Source organism: Capricornis sumatraensis, chromosome 17 (genome assembly GCF_032405125.1).
Source record: "Capricornis sumatraensis isolate serow.1 chromosome 17, serow.2, whole genome shotgun sequence".
In the NCBI taxonomy this organism is placed as follows: domain Eukaryota; kingdom Metazoa; phylum Chordata; class Mammalia; order Artiodactyla; family Bovidae; genus Capricornis; species Capricornis sumatraensis.
Window position 1 is genome coordinate 7,846,459 of NC_091085.1, and position 22,595 is coordinate 7,869,053.

Consider the following 22,595-nt stretch of genomic DNA (forward strand, 5'->3'; position numbering starts at 1 on the left):
ATTTAGCATGTAACAGAAGCATATCATTAAATTTCTCTCTTCCCTTATAATACCACTGGATGTTTCACCCCAGGAGGTAGCATAGTAATTTTTCAGATATTTTAGCTCTTAGGAGAATAGCTATTTTTTGAGATCTTGTGAAAGATAATCTCCAATGAAGCAGGTAGTTAAATATGTGTACTGTGCTCAGTTGTGTCTGACATTTTGCGACCCTATGAACTGTAGTCCGCCAGGCGTCTCTGTCTATGAAATTTTCAAGACAGCAACACTGAAGTGGGTTGCCATTTCCTTCTCCAGAGGATCTTCCTGACCCACAAATGGAACCTGGGTCTCCTGTGTCTCCTGCACTGGCAGGTGGATTCTTTACTACTGAGCCACCTGTCTCTTTCCAGTGTTTTAAGTCTGCAAAAGAATTTTGTATAATTACAGATTTCTCTAGGCTTTTATGATAGTTTATGGTACAGCATAAGCTCAGTTCAGTTGCTCAGTTGTGTCCGACTCTTTGCGACTCCATGGACTGCAGCACGCCAGGCTTTTCTGTCCGTCACCAACTCCCGGAGTTTACTCAAACTCATGTCCATTGAGTCGGTGATGCCATCCAACCATCTCATCCTCTGTTGTCCTCTTCTCCTACCTTCAATCTTTCCCAGCATCAAGGTCTTTTCAAATGAGTGAGTTCTTCACATCACATCAAGTATTGGAGTTTCATCTTCAGCATCAGTCCCTCCAATGAATATTCAGGACTGTTATCATTTAGGATGGACTGGTTGGATCTCCTTGCAGTCCAAGGGACTCTTAGAGTCTTCTCTAACACCACAGTTCAAAAGCATCAATTCTTCGGCGCTCAGCTTTTTTTACAGTCCAACTCTCACATCCATACGAGAGAACTGGAAAAACTATAGCTTTGAGTAGATGTAGGCAAAGATAGTACAGTATACTGTACCTGAAAAAGAAACAAATTTTCAAGAAATCTGGAAACCATTGTGTTGTTTTTCTAACAGGCAAGGGATGATGGCACTGTTTTCATACTTCTTTTATCTTTGATGCTGAAAGCTTGGCTTCTCTGTACAGAGGTGCCAAATCAAATATCAGAGTTTTGGGTGAAGTAGAGAAGAATTGCTTTATTGCTTTGCTAGCAAAGGATGACACAGTGGCCTCATGCCCACAAAACCACGTGTCGCTTCCTGGGAAAGAGAGAAACTCTGTAATAATTGTTCAAAGAGGGCATTATCAGTCCATGGACATTCTGATGGGTTGGTAGTGAGATTAGTAGGAGTCAGCATCATCAAACTTCAGGTTCAACTGGTCTGGGATCTACATGCTTGTGGGCGGCATACCATCATTAATCATCTACTTCTCCCACCTGAAGGGAATTTCAGTATCCGCAAAATAGCTCAAAAATATTGTTGTGTGTATCCTTTGATGTGGAAACAGGACCTTGCCCCAAGGCTGCTCTTGACTGACCTCCCTTACATAATTAACAACTGCTTGAATCTGCCCATTGGAACTCAGGGAAAGTCATGGAGGCTGTATAAAGGCTGTTTCTATAATGAAAGAAATGGGGAACAAAAAGGCCTTGTGACCAGGAGCCCCACAGGACCCTGCACGGTATCAAAACCTGATGAATGTAGAACTAAACGTTTTTGCCAAGGTGTCCCCTAGCGATCAACACTATTTTTAGGCTGTCTCGTTTTTGACTGAGTTTTCTTTCACCACTGCTTATGTCTTCCTATTCTTGGGCCATTATATGTCTATGCATGTGAGCCCAAGCCTGCTTCTAGCTCTTCATAAGTCCCCTGGGTTTAGAAGCAATCCCTTCTCTTTTCTCTTACTCCATTTCTTTCCATAAGAGAGCATCTTATTTATGATCCCTAAATGCTTAGCTAGTTCAGTGGGTAGTAGGAAGGAGGTCTTGTACTAAGTCTTTAATGCAGTGATGTAGAAGGCATCTGGCTTTAGTAACAAATTGTTGTTGTTCAGTTCCTCAGTCATGTCCAACTCTGTATAACCCCATGGACGGCAGCATGCCAGGCTTCCCCGTCCTTCACCATCTCCCGGAGCTGCTCACACTCACGTCCATCGACTCGGCGATGCCATCCAAGCACCTCGTCCTCTGTGGTCCTCTTCTCCTGCCCTCAGTCTTTCCCAGCATCAGGGTCTTTTCCAGTGAGTCAGCTCTTTGCATCAGGTGGCTAGTGTATTGGAGCCTCAGCTTGAGCATCCAGTGAATTCACTTCCGGTGAATATTCAGGCCTGATCTCCTTTAGGATGGACTGGTTGGACCTCCTTGCTGTCCAAGGGACTCTCAAGAGTCTTCTCCAACACCACAGTTCAAAAGCATCAATTCTACAGTCCTCAGCCTTCTTTATGGTCCAGCTATCACATCCCTACATGACAACTAGAAAAACCATAGCCTTGACTAGATAGACTTTTGTCGGCACAGTAATGTCTCTGCTTTTTATTATGTTTTCTAGGTTTCTTCCAGGGAGCAAGTGTCTTAATTTCATGGCTGCAGTTACCATCTGCAGTGATTTTGGAGCCCAAGAAAATAAAGTCTGTCACTGTTTCCATTGTTTCCCCATCTATTTGCCATGAACTGATGGGACTGGGTACTATGCTCTTAGTTTTCTGAATGTTGAGCTTTAAGCCGGCTTTTTCACTCCTCTTTCACGTTCATCAAGAGGCTCTTTAATTCCTGTTCACTTTCTGCCATGAGGGTTATGTCATGTGCATATCTGAGGTTATTGATATTTCTCCTGTCAGTCTTGATTCCAGCTTGTGCTTCATCCAGCCCAGCATTTCAGATGATGTACTCTGTATAGATTTTAAATCATCAGGGTGACAGTATAACACCCTTGACATACTCCTTTCCCAATTTTGAACCAGTCTGTTGTTCCATGTCTGGTTTTAACTATTATTTCTTGACCTGCATACAGGTTTCTCAAGAGGCAGGTAAGGTGGTCTGGTATTCTGTATCTTTAAGAATTTTTCACAGTTGTGATCCACACAGTCAAGGTGGTATGGAAATTACCTCAGGATTAAGTTGCTACGTTTGACAAGCAGGAATGGATTTTGGGCTAGAATGCCCTTTGACAGTTGCCTTGGTTGACTCACCTCTTTAAAAATCCCTCTTTTGTCTTGCATTTCCTTGGCATTTTGTATAATTTGTGTTCTGATTGTTTCCTGCCTGAGAGGTGTGTCCTTCCTGAGGGCAGGGGCAGGCCCTGGAGTGCTTGTGAGTGAGTGCTGTGAACCTGGCGGTTAGCCTCAAGGGGTAACACTGTGTTCCAGTCATGAGTCGAAATTCAAAAGGGAAAGAAACTGCTTTAAAGCATTGTCAACTGAAAAAATGCACACATTAGAAGTTGAAGATTATGTTTTATTCATTGGACTTTTGGAGGACTTTTGGAGCCCAGGGAGTAGCCTCTCAGATTTTTCTGAGGGAATGATCTGAAGAAATAAGAGAGGAGCCAGGATATGGAGGAGTTTTTGCAAAAATAAAAAATAAAAGAAACAGGTAGTTGGAACACCTAAAGATGAAAAACCAGACAAGTCAATTTAGTGCTTTTCTATGTATGGGAAGATACACGAGTCTGGGCTCATTGAAATAATTCCTTTATTATATATTAGTTTGCCTGTTTGTTTTTTTTTTCCCCCTCATTCTGAATTCCCTCATCGTGTACAGTCTGGGGTGGCCTGCAGTGACTGATGGCTGCAACATCCGTTGTTGACTGATACGGCAGATGACATTCTTTATCCACAGCATGGACCGAAAAATGGCATGGACAGATCAGGCTGTGAATCTATAATGTCACAGGTGTTAAGAGTTCATGCAGTTGGACACGTGGCATGTTCATCACCATGATGTAATTTTCAGGTATAAGTGGTTAACAGAGGTACCTTGTATGGTTTGTTCAGGTAAGCTTTTACGGGAGGTTAGGGAATGTTGTAGGTTTGCTGAAGGGGCTGACCATTTTGCCTACTGAATACAGTGAGTGGCTGGCCATCTGCCTGGCCTTGGTCTTCCTGCTGGGTGTCTGGTGCAGTGTCAACAATGCTCCTTATGTTTTAGGTGAGATGAGTGAGAGCCGAGCAAAGAGAGTTCGCATCAAGGAGGTGGACGGCTGGACCCTGAGGATGCTGATTGATTATGTTTACACGGCAGAGATTCAGGTGACAGAAGAGAATGTACAGGTAAGGGTGACAGCTCATACCATTTGGTTCTTTACACAGGCCAGTTTTGAAATGCAAAAGAGCATACCTATACATAGATACTTTGTATTGTGAAGTGGAATGTCTCCTGCCATATCAGTAAACAAAGTGCCACAGCTATCTGAGATTCTGGCCCTCTAATGTGAATTTCTAAGCGATTCTGGCAAGCAGCAGCCGTGAATTCCTGAGATTCCTGATAAGCGGCCCCATTCCCTGCACAAGGAATTTAAGGATGTCAGTCATCAGCAATTACAGCCCTCCTGGGTGAACCAGAAGGCCCCAAGGGAATTCAAGAGAGCGAGAAAAAGATCTCCGTAAATATGCTGGATGCTGCCCCAGATAACTGAGATGCATATGAAAGGCAAGACTTCAATAATCCCAGACTCTTGCACCTTCCCTACATAGAAGAATGCTAAATTCCTTAACTTGATATCTGGTTTTTCCTACTTACCAATAATCTTTGATGTTCAGACTGCCTGCCCCTTTGTGGCAAACTTATAGATAGCCTGACTCTCTCCCTCCTGCCTCCTTGGAGCAGTCTCTCAGGGCTACTGAGACGCTGCCTCCTATATTCCAAGTCCTAAATATTCCCACCAAATAAAATAACTCTAAAATAACTCTACTTTGAGGTTCTGACTATATTTTGTAGTCAGCAGTACCAAAGTAACAGAATTTGTTGTTATAACTGTATTTTTAAGAGAATGAATATAGCTTTTTAATAATGTTTCTGATTTCAGTATCTTTACTTAAAGTTCTAAGACACGAAGCCTTTAGTTCACTGAATGACGCTTGTTCTTTTATGAAAACATGACATGTTCATTCATAAGTACTGGTCAGTGCTGCCCACATTTTCCATCATTTCCTGGAAGGTTAAGTCTGTAAAGGGTGTTTCTGATGCCCAAGAGCCTTCTTACTTCTTTGACAATTTCAGCATCCTCTGTTAGTGATGCTAGAATTCAGCTAAAATTTGACATTGCATCTCTCTTACTTTCTATAAAGAATGAATATTTTGTATGTATGATGCAAATGTTTAATACAGGTGTGTGTGGAGTAGAAAGTAAAAGTCCCTGTTTAAAACTATACTTCTCTTTGAACTTAGCCATCCCATGCTCTGTGATTTACTTTCTTTCCCTAAAGGTTAGGCTCTGTTTGCTGTTAATCTTTAAGACTGTTTTCTGTGCAGTTACACACACACGCATATATAGGTTTCTTGACAAAAGTATATTTTTACTATACCTGCTGTTCTGAAACTTGCTCTTTCACTGAGCAAAGTGTCTTGAAATTCTTTGTGTCAATACATATGGGTCCAGCTCCTTTCTTTTGTGGGATGTCCCATGTGTTAGTTAGCATACATGATTTTTCACCTTTACAAAAAATGTTGCAGTGAATGAGCATTTTAATATTTGCATTAAATTTCATGGGATAGATTCTTCAACATATAATTGCTGGATCAAAAAGTACATGCATATTTTGATTTCTGATGTGCCAGACTGCCATCTAAAAGTTTGTATTTATTTATACTTCTTCCAAGAGATTGACTGTGTTTTGAGGATAGCAAAAAGAACTAGGGCTAACTTCTTAAGAAATAATCTCTATAAATTCTACTTGCACAAATAGGAAATCTTTTGTTCCTTGTAATTATGTCCCTATGTAATTATGGCATAAGAAATATGCCACAGAATATTTTAGTTGGGAAACTGAAAACTTTGCACTTTAACTTGTTAGGACATGGTGTTATTAAATTTTAAATATTGGCAGTGGTAAGGCCTCCTGGTAATCCTTCCTAGATAGCCTCAGTAAACCTCTGCTTGGAAGTCCCATTCATAAGGTAAAGCATTTGAAAAGCCTTGGTTGACCCTCAAGTCATATATAAAGGTGTGAATCAGATGCTCTGTCAACATTTTTTTAAACATGGAGGAAATGTTGGGTACATGTTATCTCATTCTGATCTTTTCTGTACCAGTAATGCTGTTTGCTGGATGCTGGGGCATTATTTCAACAAGAACCCTGATCTTGGGTTTCTTTTGTCCCTTCTTTTATTAGTTTGAGTGCGGAGTCTCATTGTGCCCTGTATCTGGCCTTCAGTAAATGAGTTACTGATTGGTTTCTTTGATTCACATAATGTGTCACCTGGGTAAAATCACAAAAGATGGTTTAGGCCTAGAAGACTGGACTGTGTGAATTCAGCCCTGAATGCTGTTTGTAGTAATTCTTGCAGTAAAGACATTGGCGTGTGAGGAACTGGGAACACCTTTCATGTTTCTTTTAATAGCTGTTACGTTCCAATCCTGAAGTGTTAGTCATCACACCTCTCAGAAAACCTCTTGTCCTGCTAGTTTGCCTTTGTGTGTATTGCTGACTCTTAAAGGAATACATTCAAAGAGTTGTATTTGTTGTATTGTTTTGTTGTTTTTTGGAACAGGGATGTAGGGGTATCTTGGTATATAAAGCCTTATTTTACGTTCCATTGAAAAATACTTGTTTTGGAAAAGTCAGTTTGGAAATAAAGTTGGTTAAAATAAGCTACCTTTTCGTAACAAGTATTTTTAAAAATAAAGTACAAAGTAAGGGCTTAACTGTTGAGATACGCTAAACTGCTGTTTCCTCTATTTTGTGTATTTTTGTCTGTCTGCACTTTGGAGATCTTTCTTCTAAATGCTTTTCACCTTAAGGAAAGAAACAATTCTGGGGAGGTATATGGTGTTCTTATTAATGTGAAGTTGGAGTTTTCAATGGTCCTAAGTAGAAGCTCTGCTCTGAGTATATCTGCCTTGAAAGTGCTGGCAGTGGGGATAGAACTTTCTGTAATTCAAAGGTTTACTGTTGTGGATAGATTTTCTCATGAGACCTAGAATCATATCTTTTGTCAGGTAGGTAGGTAAACTTCCTTTTGTATATTTCTCTTTTAGTAATAAAGTATAGTCTTAGGATAGAAGGTATCTTAGTATTCTACTTTGGGATTGCGTGTTTCATATAGAATCATACCTAGTGCCATAGAATGCTGAGCAACTGACTCTTTACAGCTATAGAGTCTGCTGGTGACAGGGCAGGACCATAACCCTGGTTTCCCTGATTCCTACTTAAGGGTCACTCCTGTAATACCATACAGTCTCCTTATTATGCAAATTTAAAATATAAAAAAAAAAGTTTGAAGTGAAGGTTGTTAACTTTGAGTTGGAATGAGGAAATTAAGTAGTTTGAAAAACTAATTCTAAGTGAGGAATAAATGTCACTTTATTATATAAGTATTAATAATAGGGTTTTAAATTTTGACTGTTTAAGTTTTCCTGATTTTTTTTTTTTTTTGGTATTGCTGTTGCTTTTTGTTTAAGTTTTCAAATTTTGATTTTGACTTTGAGTAGTTGCTTTTGATTATTTTACTAATTTAAGTCAAGTGAATTTTTTAAAGAGAAATAAAAGGAGAATATTTTACCATGACCACAGTTTTAGTTGAACTTTTATTTGCTGTTGTTGCTGTTGAATAATTTAAATTACTTGTGTCTAGAGTATCCAATCAAATTTTATGAACTTAATAAATCTGGGAACAGAGAAAATGCAGCCAAAGGCTTTTAAACATTTTTGGGGTCATGGAATCTTTGAGTAGCTGATGAAAAACTGTGAACTTTTTCCCAAGTAAAGTTTACTAAAGCATATATGCACAGAGTTTTGCATACATGTTCAGAGAATTCTTGTACTTTGTCTCCCCTTATCTCCTCCACTGAAAATACTTAACTCTGTATATGTGTGTGTGTGTGTGTGTGTGTGTGTGTATGAAAGGTATTTACATGGGTTTATTTTCAGTTGTATGCTAGGCATTTTACATATGTCTTTGTTGATATTCATCAGCATAGTAGATAGATATTACTACTCCATTTGTCAAATGAGGAAGCTCAGGAGGGATAAGTAATTAGTTCAGCATCACACAACACCTATAAGTTGCCATTAACGACTAGTGTTACTTAAAAAAGTTTGTGAATTCAAAAATAAAAGCACATTTATAACTGAAAAAAACCTTTTTGTATCCCCCAAATTATTGAAGGTTTTGTATTCTTCATTTGATGTGTTGATTAACATGTTGAAGAATCCTAAAGGATACTGACTTTTTAAAAGCATTCACTTCATTGCTAAATTTTTGGTTTTGTTACATGCATTTTTACTTCTCAGCTTTTGGGTATTTGTTTTGACTTGCTAAAGGTAGATAAGAGTTTTTCACTTGATTTAAGTGTGAAAACTAAGGTAAGGCTCTTAATAGACAGTGCCAATGTAAGTAAATGATTTTGTTCCCAAATTAATATTATGAGAGTTTGTCTGCATGTTTTGTCTACAATAAGACTTTTATCATACCAGAATTTAAGAAGTATCTGATATAATTTTGAATGGATTGGTTTTAAACAGTTCATGAAACTTGTGTATTGCATAAACTGAAATTATTTGAGATAGAAAAGCTTATCCCTTTTCAAAAGGAACAGAATTTAAGCAAGAGTGTTTCAAGAATGTTTAACACAACCTCAGTACAATAGAGGGAGAAGGCAATGTCAACCTACTCCAGTATTCTCCCCTGGAAAATCCCATGGATGAAGGAGCCTGGTAGGCTGCAATCCATGGGGTCACTAAGAGTTGGACACGACTGAACAACTTCACTTTCACTTTTCCTTTCATGCATTGGAGAAGGAAATGGCTACCCACTCCAGTGTTCTTGCCTAGAGAATCCCAGGGACGGGAATTCCTGGTGGGCTGATGTCTATGGGGTCACACAGAGTCGGACACGACTGAAGCAACTTAGCAGCAGCAGAAGCAACAGCCGCAGTACAATAGAAAATTGAACATGATTGTGTCCATTTTCTTGGTAGTGTAGACTAGGATGTCTGTTTGAGATCAGAAGTGTCCATGGTGTGTCATTATCGAGGCTTTTACTTGAGGGAGGGAGCCTTTTACTTCAGCCTTTTACTGAAAGGAGGGAATTACAGGAAGGGCTTCCACGGTAGGTAGGATGCCTGTTGATACAGTTGAGCACTTAATCAAAAAAAGGCTGTTGAAGTGGAGAAATTATTAAAGAGCACTTGTTTACCCTAAATATTTAACCCCAAACATGTTACTATGCAAATTATACCAGTATTTTGTTGTAAAATTAAGTACAGCCAGCTGCTTGGAGAGACACATGCTTGTTCTTAAAGTACAGCAAGAACTGGGAAACTTGAGGGCTTCCCTGGTGGACCACTGGTTAAGAATCTGCCTGCCAATGCAGGGACACAGGTTCCATCCCAGGCCCGAGAAGATTCCACATACCATGAGGCAACTAAGCCCATGTACCGCAACTACTGACCCTGCAGTCCAGAGCCTGTGAGCTGCAACTGCTGAGCCTGCCTGCTGCAGTTACCAAAGCCCTCTCGCCCTCGAGCTTATGCCCTGCTACAGGATGTTGTTGTTGTCCGGTCGCTCAGTCGTGTCTGACTCTTTGCGACCCCATGGACTGTAGCTTATCAGGCTCCTCTGTCCATGGGATTTTCCAGGCAAGAGTGCTGGAGTGCATTGCCATTTCCTTCTCCCGTGGATCTTCCTGACCCAGGAATCAAACCCGAGTCTCCCGCATTGCAGGCAGACAGTTTACCATCTGAACCACCAGGGGATCCCTCATTCTCTACTGCAAGGCTAAATTTGCCTGTTACTCCAGGTATTTCTTGACTCCCTAGTTTTGCATTCCAGTCCCCTATAATTAAAAGAACATCTTTTTTGGGTGTTAGTTCTAGAAGGTCTTCTAGGTCTTCATAGAACCATTCAACTTCAGCTTCTTCAGCATTACTGGTTGGGGCATAGACTTAGATTACCGTGATATTGAATGATTTGTCTTGGAAATGAACAGAGATCATTCTGTCGTTCTTGAGATTGCATCCAAGTACTGCATTTCAGACTCTTTTGTTGTCTATGATGGCTACTCAATTTCTTCTAAGGGATTTTTGCCCACAGTAGTAGATACAATGGTCATCTGAGTTAAATTCACCCATTCCAGTCCATTTTAGTACACTGAATCCTAAAGTGTTGATGTTCATTCTTGCCATTCCCTGTTTGACCACTTCCAATTTGCCTTGATTCAAGGACCTTACATTCCAGGTTCCTATGCAGTATTGCTGTTTACAGCATTGGACTTTACTTCTATCACCAGTCATATCCACAACTGGGTGTTGTTTTTGTTTTGGCTCCATCTCTTCATTCTTTCTGGAGTTATCTCTCCACTGATCTCCAGCAGTATATTGGGCGCCTACCGACCTGGGGAGTTCCTCTTTCAGTGTCCTATCTTTTTGCCTTTTCATACTGTTGATATGCCTTATGTCAAAATAATTTATAAAATAATTTGCTCTGAGAGAGACTGTAACTATATTCATAACCATGGTGTAAGCTTGGTTACAGTCATATTTGAGATCTGCCCTTAGTTATTTTGATTGAATGATCATTTTCCATTCTCAGCCCCACATGTGGAAGTTGCCCAAATACTAAAGGAGTTTAGTAAAGGAAAGCTCATCTCCAAGGTGAAAAAACATCTACTGAATAGTTTACCAGATGTTAACAGTGGCATTTTAGCATAAAATTGTTTAGTGAGTATATAATACTGCATATTTAAAATATCGTTGAACAGCTTAGAAGATAATAAGGAACCTGTAGATTGACTCTCTGCTGGAAACTTCATGGGTCAATGGACTCTTGATAGTTTTCCTATTAGAATTCAAAGCTGAAATCTTGAACTCACTATCGACTTCAATAATGGCTTTGAGTAAGACGTTACGTTTTCGGTCTGATGTACAGCTATTAAATGAGGCTAATAATGATTCACTACCTCATAGACATGCTGTAAAATGTCACCGCTAACACTTCTAAAAATACTAAGATGCTCTATGATGTTAGGCTTCCTAGGTGGCTCAGTGGTAAAGAATCTGCTTGTTAATGTAGGAGACATGGTTTGGGAAGGTCTCGTGCTAAAGTAAATGGCAACCCACTGCAGTATTCTTGCCTGGGAAGTCCCATGGACAGAGGAGCCTGACAGGCTACATACTTGACGTCTCAAAAGAGTCAGATAAGACTTAGTGACTAAACAACAACAATGGATGTTAGCCAGAAAATTCAACAGCAGTAAAAGGACTTGAGTGCTTGAGGAGAAACTCATTTGAGATTGTTTGGGATCACTGTATAAAAAGTGCTCATGTCATCTTTCCCTTACTCTTTATATTTTCACTCTTTATAATCAGCGTATATTTGTGATCCCCTCGAATAAAGATTCATAATTTACTATTGATTCTTCTCCACCCAACAAGTCTTGTATATTTGGATTAGTGTGGAGATAGCACTCTGGGGTGATTGCGGTGCTGTTTTCTATCTTTGGTTTATAACAGCCTTTTCCATTGGTTTAACTGTGGTGGCTGGAGTTACTTATAGCAGAATCTATGGAATGCTTGCTGTTTTTCCATTCAAATTCTGTTTCTCTTAGGAAATAGAGAGTAAGTGCCTTGTGTCTAAAAGGATTTTTGGTAGATGATATGCTTGGAAAACATGATTAACACTTAAAAAATAGTAAAAATGTGTTGAATCAAACCTTTAGGGTTAGTGGTTGTTTATGGTATAGCAATGGAAGTCTTATGGGAGTGAATTTATCTGACATTCTAATACCTAGAAATCTGTTAACTTAGTATTTTATCACTTTACTGGAATAGTGATACTTTTAGTTTATTGTTATTATATAGAGGCAAAACATGGTGAATTTCTTTAACATTAAAAATTACTGTAAGGAATCTGCACACCGTTCTCCATAGTGGCTGTACTAGTTTGCATTCCCACCAACAGTGTAAGAGGGTTCCCTTTTCTCCACACCCTCTCCAGCATTTATTGCTTGTAGACTTTTGGATCGCAGCCATTCTGACTGGTGTGAAATGGTACCTCATTGTGGTCTTGATTTGCATTTCTCTGATAATGAGTGATGTTGAGCATCTTTTCATGTGTTAGCCATCTGTATGTCTTCTTTGGAGAAATGTCTATTTAGTTCTTTGGCCATTTTTTGATTGGGTCATTTATTTTTCTGGAATTGAGCTGCATAAGTTGCTTGTATATTTTTGAGATTAGTTGTTTGTCAGTTGCTTCATTTGCTACTATTTTCTCCCATTCCAAAGGCCGTCTTTTCACCTTGCTTATAGTTTCCTTCTGCTGGGCATACACACCGAGGAAACCAGAAATGAAAGAGACATGTATACCCCAGTGTTCATCGCAGCACTGTTTATAATAGCCAGGACGTAGAAGCAATCTAGATGTCCATCAGCAGATGAATGGCTAAGAAAGCCGTGGTACATATACACAATGGAGTATTACTCAGCCATTAAAAAGAATACATTTGAATCAGTTCTAATGAGGTGGATGAAACTGGAGCCGATTATACAGAGTGAAGTAAGCCAGAAAGAAAAACACCAATACAGTATACTAACACATATATATGGAATTTAGAAAGATGGTAACGATAACCCTGTATGCGAGACAGCAAAAGAGACACAGATGTAGAGAACAGACTTTTGGACTCTGTAGGAGAGGGAGAGGGTGGGATGATTTGGGAGAATGGCATTGAAACATGTATACTATCATGTAAGAAATGAATCGCCAGTCTAGGTTCGATACAGGATACAGCATGCTTGAGGCTGGTGCACTGGGATGACCCAGAGAGATGATATGGAGAAGGTGGTGGGAGCGGGGTTCAGGATTGGGAACTCATGTACATCCATGGTGGATTCATGTCAATGTATGGCAAAACCAATACAGTATTGTAAAGTAAAAAATAAATAAATAAATAAAAATAAAAATTACTGTAAAATTTTAAATTACTTACAGTTGAGTTTTGAGCTTATATATTAGTTGCGTCCAACTCTTTGCATCCCCATGGACTGTAGCCCACCAGCCTCCTCCATCCGTGGGATGTTTTCAGGCATGAATACTGGAGCGGGTTGCCATTTCCTTCTCCAGGGGATCTTCCCAACCCAGGGATCGAACTCAGGTCTTCTGCATTGCAGGCAGACTCTTTACCATCTGAGTCACCAGGGAAACTTGAGTCTGATCTTAGTTGTATTTTGTTGTGTTTTTAGTTAGAACTCCATAAGCCTCATAATTTTAATCAAAATATTTGACTAGTGAGAACATCCAGTTTTTAGTTATGCCAGCTAAATTATGTTTTACTCTATATACGTTAAGATACAGAACAGATAAAGAACTTATTCAAAATTTAATATGGAAAAAATCGCTGGGGTCAGCTAGCTTGAGAAAATCTAGAAGCTTTATTATAAGAACATCCTATAGAACTAGAGGGACATCACACTTGAAGTGGTTTGTTAAGTTCTTGTTTGGAGAAAAGCTAGTTACTCCAGAAGCATTAGTAATTATGTTATTTATTATAGCTTCATATCATTGAAATATATAATCTTTGAAGGTTGTCAAAACAGTTGAATCATTTTGAAGATGTCAAAACAGTTGAATCATTTTGCAGTTCATGTTTCAAGAAGCTTCATGTCTTATATATGAGGTATATATCTTCATGAATAAAAAATAAGTCTACCCTGATTATGATTTAGCATCTTATAAACAATATTGAATAATTTGAGCAGGGATGAGATAAATTAGAAATAAGTCAAAATCCTTATCGTGTGGGTTTTTTTCCCTTGACCTTTGGCTCTTGTTTAGGTATGGAGCCTGCATGGGAGATAGCATGTTTGCATCAGGCATGTGGCAAGTGTGAGGGAAAGGTCTGTCTCACCAAACCAGTTTAGGTGCTTAGTCTGGAGTTGTTAATTTAACAGTTTCTGGCGTATTTGATTTGAGATAAGCCAAAGGTTTTATAAACCCTAGCATTATTTACATAAAATTTTTACCTTTTGAACCTTGTTAGTAAAATTAACGTGCTCCTCTAGTTTAAGTGTACTTGTGCCTTCCCCTAGGATGTATAAGTTACAGTTATTTTACTTTGTCACTAACATGTATTTATAAGCTGCTGTTTTAAATTAACTTTATAATAACTAGTGTAGAAATTTGGTCATGTAAATATGTTTGATTTTTGGAGAGGGGTTACATTCTTATTTTAGGTTCTATCAGATAGGATTATTATTTTCCATTAAAAAATGTGTTTTATAATTTATAAAAACCTTCCATTGACCTTTGGTTAATCTCAGCATTTGCTTTAAGCAATCATTTTCCACCACTTCGTGGGCTATAGCTTACATTCCATGGATTTTAACTTTTCAGTTTGCTAAGTTTTAACAAATGCATATGCCACACCCAGATCAAGATATTGAGCATTTATAATTTCAAGCCTCTTCCCTGTAAATCCCTCACCCCAAATCTAGGGTGATATGATTTCTATTATAACATTAGTTTTGCCTATTGAACTTCATATAAATAGAGTCACACAGAATGTACTATTTTGAGGGTGACATTTTTGGCAGAACATAACATTTGTGACAGTCACTTAATTAGCACACATTCCAGTAGTTTGTTTCTCTTTATAAATATGCCGAGTATTCTGTTGTGTGTATTTATCACAGTTTTCCATGTATACAGGTAAGGGCTTCCCTGGTGGTTCAGATGAAGAATCCACTTGCAGTGCAGGAGACCTGGGTTCCATCCCTTGGTCAGGAAGATCCCCTGCAGAAGACAATGGCTACCCAGTCTAGTGTTCTTGCCTGGAGAATTCCATGGACTGAGGAGCCTGGTGAGCTACAGTCCATGGGGTTCCAAAGAGTTGAACATGACTGTGCAACTAACACTTTCACTTTCACCATGTTGATGAACATATGTTTAAAGTTTTTTGGCTGTTATGAAGAAAACTTAAAGCATTCTGATAAGGAACATTAACAATAATGCTACGATTTAAGTGCTATTTGGGGTCAGGTAGAAGCTATGATTAAGATGGATGGTGTTGCTTAATTGCCTATTAAATATGTTTTTTTTTCCCCCTTTGGTTTGCTTCACATGTGCTTTCTTATCATGTATTTTCTCCCTTTTCCTTCTCCAACAGTGATTTAATTTTATTTTAGAATCTCTTCTTATGTCTAGGCTTTGAGAAACAAAGTTGAGATATGATGTATGAATATTGATTGCAGACAGAGTTGAGAAGAGAGAGTATAGAATAATTTCTGATGAAAAATAACATGTACCTGAAAAGAATTATTTATTTAAGGATTAAGAGTGTATTATGTGAGAGAGAGTTTTGATTTAGCATTATATTTAGCAAAAAAAAGAAAATCTTTAATTAGCAATCTCTTCAGCGTTGAAAAAAAATCCCATTGAAATAAATTTGGTAATTTTTGGATCTTCTGAATAATATAAAACAATTTAGAAAGATGATGGAAAAATAATAGGCACAGACAAAAGGAGCAAGAAGGAGAGGAAGAGGAGGGTGTAGTCTATAAGTGAGTCATGCTGTGCCATCACATGACCCCGTTGTTTTTCTTTTAAGACAGAGATCTTGCTTAAGGCCTTACTTATTTTATTACACATGTGAAATTGTTCCCCATTAACTATTTTGTGGAACCTACTGAACAGTAATGGTTGGATAAAATACTTTCCCATTTTAATCAACATTACAGATTTTGGAACAAGGAGGAAATATTTGTTGGTGGAAAAATAATGAACCCTTGGTAAAGGACTTCTCAAATGGATCATATTGAGATTTTCATTTTTCACTTAAAATTTCCCGATTTTCAAGCACATTTGAGTGAAAGTTTAACCCAATCCTGTATTTATAATGCTTTGGATGATTGTTTGTTTGTAGGCCAGATGACTGACACACAAAAGAGACCATGAATATAAACCGTTTTAACAGTTACATTTGGTAGTTAATTTGGTGATTATCATTCATAGTTGTAAATATATGCAGCACCTTTGAAAATTCAGAATTTTCCTTAGTCCCCGATGTTAAGAGATAGTCTGTTCTTTGAGTTAACTGATAATCTTGGCCTTTTAAACTTGTTTCTATTTAATTACAAAAAAATTTTTTTTGAGGCCCACTGGTGGCACTTGTCAATTCCTGTTTTCTTGTTTAGGTAGTGACTTGAGGCCTCAACCTCACAGCCATGATTTAACCAGCTTAAGTTCTGGTTTTGAAGGTAATTATTTGTAAAATTCTGAGGTTGTTGAAAGGAAGAATCTTGGAGGATCTGATGGAGATACAGAAGAGAATTTTGACCTATAGGAGTAAAACATACGTTCAGTTTTTCGAGAGATCAGCAGTCATGTCTTTTTGTTTGTGTTGGTTTTAGAGAGGAGAGACTAAAGGGGAGGAGATTAAAGTGGATTAATTCTGAGTAATGATAGGAAAACTGGAATGAAATATCCATTTTGGAAGAGGGGGTTACCTGCCTTCTGTGTTCCAGTTACTTTGCTAAATGCTGAAATGCTGACCTCATTTAGTTTTTGTAACATCCTGGACAGAGGGTTGTTTTTTTCTTTTTTTACACATCAAATAATTGCAACTTTGGTTTGACTTTCTAAGGTGACACAGTGAGTATGTTGCTCATACACCCTTCAAGGCCAGAGTTCTCTGACTCTGGAGCTTGTGAGTAGTTTCCATTCTCCATTCTTTTCATATAACTCCATTCTGCTCCTGAAGCTGTACAGGAACTCAGTAACAGATTGGGGATTAATATCTATGGCTCCTAAATGCTGTCATACCTGTGAACTTTAGACTCGAGATCCAGAGACCACTGTGAAGGGGAGAAGAACTTGAGTGATGGAAACTCCACATGCCCCTTCTAAATGTAAGCACTCCCTTTTAGAATCCAGGTTCTAGGGTGGCTGATCACTTCCCAATCCCTGGAACTTAGACTAGTGATTGGTATTAATTAGAAACTTGATAAACAATCATCAGATGAATAATGAGGGAACGCCTGTAAGATAGGCTGGCCCTGTGTGATAAATAGAGGCTGAGACAAGCAAGAAGTCCTGGCAGGACAGGAGGAAGGTACCTAGGAACAACCATTCTGTATCTTCTGAGCACGATTTTAGTTTCTTGGAGAAGTAGTCAGTGCATCGTATTGTAGGGTCCACTGGGATAACAGCCCTAGATAGAGGCATCTAGGCATCACGTGAACTAGAACTGGGTCTGGACAGCGGAGCATCAGTGTCCAGGGCCACATCAGTGTGGGCAGAAATAAATGTCCAGTGGATTGAGCTGCTTAATTAGAGCTAAGACTTTCTCTGTGCTTAGATTCAGATCCAAAGCTGCCAATTTTGCAAGTGATGGATGCAAGGGCAGGAAGGCAAGCTGGCATTGGAAGGCCCTCTTTATTTATTCCACTGTGTGTCAGGAAAAATGAATCATGTGGGAATGTTCAGTGTTTTGTTTGTTCAACACTGTCTTATGTTCCCTTGAGATCAAAGCAAATGTAATTGATGTCCATTAAACTCTTTCTAATGTGACTGTAGGTTAAAGCTGTAGATTCATTTACTTTTATAATAAGATTGTGAAAGTGAAGTCGCTCAGTCGTGTCTGACTCTTTGCGACCCCATGGACTGTAGCCCACCAGGCTCCTCCGTCCATGGGATTCTCCAGGCAAGAATACTGGAGTGGGTTGCCATTTCTTTCTCCAGGGGATCTTCCCCTGGACCCAGAGATCGAACCCAGGTCTCCCGCATTGCAGGCAGACGCTTTAACCTCTGAGCCACCAGGGAAGCCCATAATATGATTGTATCTTATTGCAAATATTTTAGAAATATTAGTGTGTTCAACCATTATTAGTCTTCATTGTCATTGATTATAATATTTCATTATGTGAGTGTAGCCTAATTTAGCAAATTGCCGTACTATTAAACCTTTAGTTTTTCCCCCCATACTCTAATAAACAATGCTAAAGTAGAATTCATGGATATAGAGCCTATTTCTTTTTTTGAACTGTTTTCTCAAGGTAGAATCCCAGAACATACTTTCAGGGCCAAAGACTTTAAACTTTTATTTTTTTGGTAACTCTTGATAACTGTTCCCTATTTCCTTTCTTAAAGAATTGACTAGTTTACAGTGACAGCAGAAATGAGCTAAGGGCCAAGGCTTACTATACCTTGACTTGAATGTTTGATGTTAATCGTTTTTAATCAATAGTCATGAAATACTTTCATTTTAATTTATATTTATTTGGTGGCTAGTGAGGTATCAAATATATTTCCTATTTTTATATATTGTGTTGCTTTTCTCCAAATTGTCCCTGGTTATATCTTTTACTTTTAGAATATTTGATATGAAAAGAAAGCAATTTTATGTCTGTTGTGAATGATCTGGCAAAGAATGTCATCTTGTGAGGGAGAATCAATTGTAGCATTTCGTTGTAATGGGACTGAATGTTCAAAGAACAGAAGCCTTGAATCAGCGCTAATGTGCTGCTCCGGTCGTGTCAGGCAGTGTTGAATGGTTGACCAATTTTTTAAATTTTTTCAATAACTCTGCAGGCAGATGCTATCTTCATTGTAAATTTGAGCCAGCAGCCATGAAAAGGGTAGTATAAGAGGGACTTTCATTCTGTCTGAAAGCTGTCTTGCTCCCACATTTTGTGTGTGTGTGTGCTCCCTTTGCCTTTCCCCCTCATTTATAATATCATTGGAAATGACATCAGTTACAGATATCTTCTGCATAAGAGTCAGCTGCTTGTAAAACTTTTACCTCTGGAAGAAATTTTTCCTGGAAGGTGATATGCTATTAATTCTAAGTAGGAATTAATAATAAGATGTTTTTTCTTTTGACCCTGCTGGCAGTAGCTCTCCCAAGGGATGAAGCTTGGGTATGGGATGTACTGGGAGGTGAGGTAGGTGTATTTAGAGAATGAAATGAAACACTTAGCAGGAAAGACAGATTGGGGTGTAAAATCTTAGCTGGGTGCACAGAGCAGAAAGCTGGCTGCCTGTGACCCAGCTTTAGGGCTTTGAGACATAGCAGTGCATATGAGGGGAAGCCCTGGTGGCTCAGTGGTAAAGAATCCACCTGCCCATGTAGGAGACGTAGGAGACGTGTGTTCGATCGCTGAGTGGGGAAGAACCCCTGGAGAAGGACATGGCAACCCACTCCAGTATTCTTGCCTAGAGAATCTCATGGACAAAGGAGCCTGGTGGGTTTCTGTCCAGGGGGTCGCAAAGAGCTGGACACGACTGAGTTACTGAACACACACACAGCACAGTGCGAATGAGGTGGCAGGATGCCAGAGACAAACATTTCCTGTTTCAAAACTGTCCCCAGCCAGGCCTACATCCCACAAAGAGGAAGGAAACTTTCTTCTTCCTTCATTGCACCTACTGCCCCCTGAGGTCATAGGCATCAAGAAGTAATGTTCATTGCTATTGTGGTTTGTAACTGTTTTTAATACTGTTTCTATGAATAAATGTGCAAGGTGTGTCACATAGCCAATTACAAAAATAAAGTTGTGGCATATGACTTGTAATTGGGGACTAAAGGGAGGTTTTAATTTTTATTTATTTTTTTTAAATTCTAATATTAATTTTTCAGCTGTGCTGAGTCTTCATTTCTGCACATGGGCTTTCTCTTATTGCAGCCAGTGGGGTTTACTTTGTTACAATGCACAGGCTTCTCATTGTGGTGGCTTCTCTTGTTGCCGAGCATGGGCTCAAGGGCTCTCGGGTGCGTGGGCTTCAGTAGTTGTACCTCCTGGACTCTAGAGCACAGAATCAGTAGTTGCGGTGCTGCATGTGGAATCTCCCCAGACCGGGGATGGGACCCATGTCTATGGTATTGGCAAGCAGACTCTTAACCACTGGAAAGAAAGTAAAAGTGAAGTTGCTCAGTTGTGTCCAACTCTTTGTGACCCCATGGACTGTAGCCAACTAGGCTTTTTGGTCCATGGAATTTTCCAGGCAAGAGTACTGGAGTGGGTTGCCATTTCCTTCTTCAGGGGATCTTCCCGACCCAGCGATCAAACCCGGGTCTCCCGCATTGCAGGCAGACAGACGCTTTACCTTCTGAGCCTCCAGGGGAACTACCTTAACCACTACCTTAACTACTGGACAACCAGGGAAATCCCAGATTTTAGAAGAGGTATGCTAATGAAAGTTATAGGTTATCTTTCTTAATGAGGCTTTTTTAGTCTAACAACATACAGCTTCTTTAACTTTGGGGATAATTTCTACCCTCTGCTCATGCCCTTTGGATAGCTGTTTTCCTTGTTTTCACATTATTCCTGGCATACAAGGCCCTGGCACTTTAAACAAACAGGTTCATCTGATATGGTTATAAGATGGTTCCAAAATTTATAAAAATTTGCTTTTTGGCAGTGCACTAACTGTAATGTTAACACTGACTGAGCTGTGAGCATCGTATAAGCATCATTCTCAGACATCTGGAAATCTTACGTCTATGGAATAATCAGACCCTGTGGTAGTGTCTTCTAAAAATCATCCCTTAAAGGCTCAGGATTTAAAAGATTTACTACATAAATTATTTCACTCTATAGAGTAGGTACCCAAGCCAAAAATAAACTGCATATCCTAATAGCCAAGCAGAAGGCGTGTACTTGTCTAAGCAAGATGTCTTATATGTAATTTGACTTGTCAGATAATGTGAAGTAGGATGGAAGCTTCTTACTTTAAAATGTGCAGCTGGTGTAAGATGTCATATGGGTGCTAACTGTTTGGCTTGAGTGTGTTTCATGTCTGATGTTCCACTTGTCTTCAGGAATCAGTGGTAGCTTTCCCCCTACTTTTGTTCATTACAGGAAACATCTCCACAGTATAAGATGTTTAGGCTTTATGTGTCTCCATATATTGGAAATCAATATATCTAGATGGAAAATTTTTTTTCTGCTTAACAAAATGATAACATATGAAGTTAAGTTTATTTAATCAGCTATCATGTTCCTCTGAGCACTTATAGAGATGCTATTCATATGAACAAGAAGAGGAACGTGTAGAACCTCTTAAGGCTCTACAAAACACTAGCTTGAGAAAGACTAAAGGTCTTTTAACCTCACAGTACTCAGAGGACAGGCCAAACTGTGGTAGTCCCTAGTGAGTGTGGTAGTCACTAAATAAACAGCTCCCCTTACAATTGTGAGATTGGCTAGAATTCTAGAGATCCAGGAAGGCATTTCTTTCTTTGGCTGCATTGGGTCTTAGTTGTGGCAGGTAGGATCTTCATTGCTGTGTACAGGATTCTCTAGTTGCAACACGCAGGCATTTCTGTAGTTGTAACTCGCAGGCTCAGTTGTTGCTACGTGGCATGTGGGACCTTAGTTCCCAGACCTGGGATTGAACCCATACCCTCTGCATTGGAAGGTGGATTCTTAACCACTGGACCACCAGGAAAGTTCCCAGAAAGGCATTTCTTTACTTGCTTCTCCCTGACTTTCATTAGAATGTGACTGTTTAAGTGGTACAGATTTACTATTGAAATTTTAGAAAATAGAAATCAAAAGAAGAAAATAGAAAAGCCTCCATACTACTGTTAACCAGAGGTAATCCCAAATAACAGTTGTGGACTATTCCTCTAGTACTGTCTTTGTGATCATGTATATGTGTGCTTACAAAAAGGGGACTGTTTAAAAATTAGATTTTTTTACACTAAATATATTAGGAACAAATGTCCTAGTCATTAGCTATTCATCTCTTTTAATTCAGTGGGCCCTCCATATCTTCAGGTTCCACATCTGCTGATTCAACCAACCACAAGTTAAAAATTTGAAAAAACACAACAAAACCAATTTCAGGAAGTTCTAAGAAGCTTTCTGCTGGCAGCTACTCACATAGCATTTCAGTGAGATGTTGTTGGCCTTTCAAGTGCCTGACATAGTAATTACTCAGTAAATGGAAGCAACTGCAAGAATGCAATTGAAGTGATTGTCATCTTTATTATTGTTGTGGTTGTGTCCTATACTTTTGCAGCACTATGGACTATAGTCTGCCAGGCTTCCCTGTCCATGGGATTTCCCAGGCAAGAATAATAGAATACGTTGCCATTTCCTTCTCCAGGGGATTTTCCCAGTCCAAGGATCAAACCCATGTCCCCTGCATTGGCAGGCAGATTCTTTACCACTGAGCTACCAGGGAAGCCCTTAGTCTTTATTTTACAAAAAAGTGCAGTATTGCAGATTTAGGAATTAGACAAGCACTTCATACTTACAGATGGGTATGAAGGTAGTGGAAAGAACACTAGACCAGAGAGTTAGTGAATTTGAATATATCCCTATTCCCAGATGGCGCAGAGGTAGAGACCCTGTCTGCCAATGCAGGAGATGCAAGTTCGATTCCTGAGGGGGGAAGATCCCCTGTAGGAGGAAATGGCAACTCACTCCAGTATTCTTGCCTGGAAAATCCCATTGACAAAGAAGACTGGCTGGCTACAGTCCATGGGATTACAAAGAGACATGATTTGGCGA

At 39.2% G+C, this 22,595-nt stretch overlaps 1 protein-coding gene across 1 annotated transcript in view; it reads left to right on the plus strand.

Annotated features, from left to right (window-relative positions):
- KLHL2 (kelch like family member 2) overlaps nt 1-22,595 on the plus strand; it is a 157,260-nt gene that overhangs the window by 59,108 nt on the left and 75,557 nt on the right. The window contains exon 4 of the mRNA XM_068989725.1: nt 4,073-4,194. Within this exon, the coding sequence (XP_068845826.1) occupies nt 4,073-4,194 (122 nt within the window). The remainder of the gene's footprint in view (nt 1-4,072; nt 4,195-22,595) is intronic.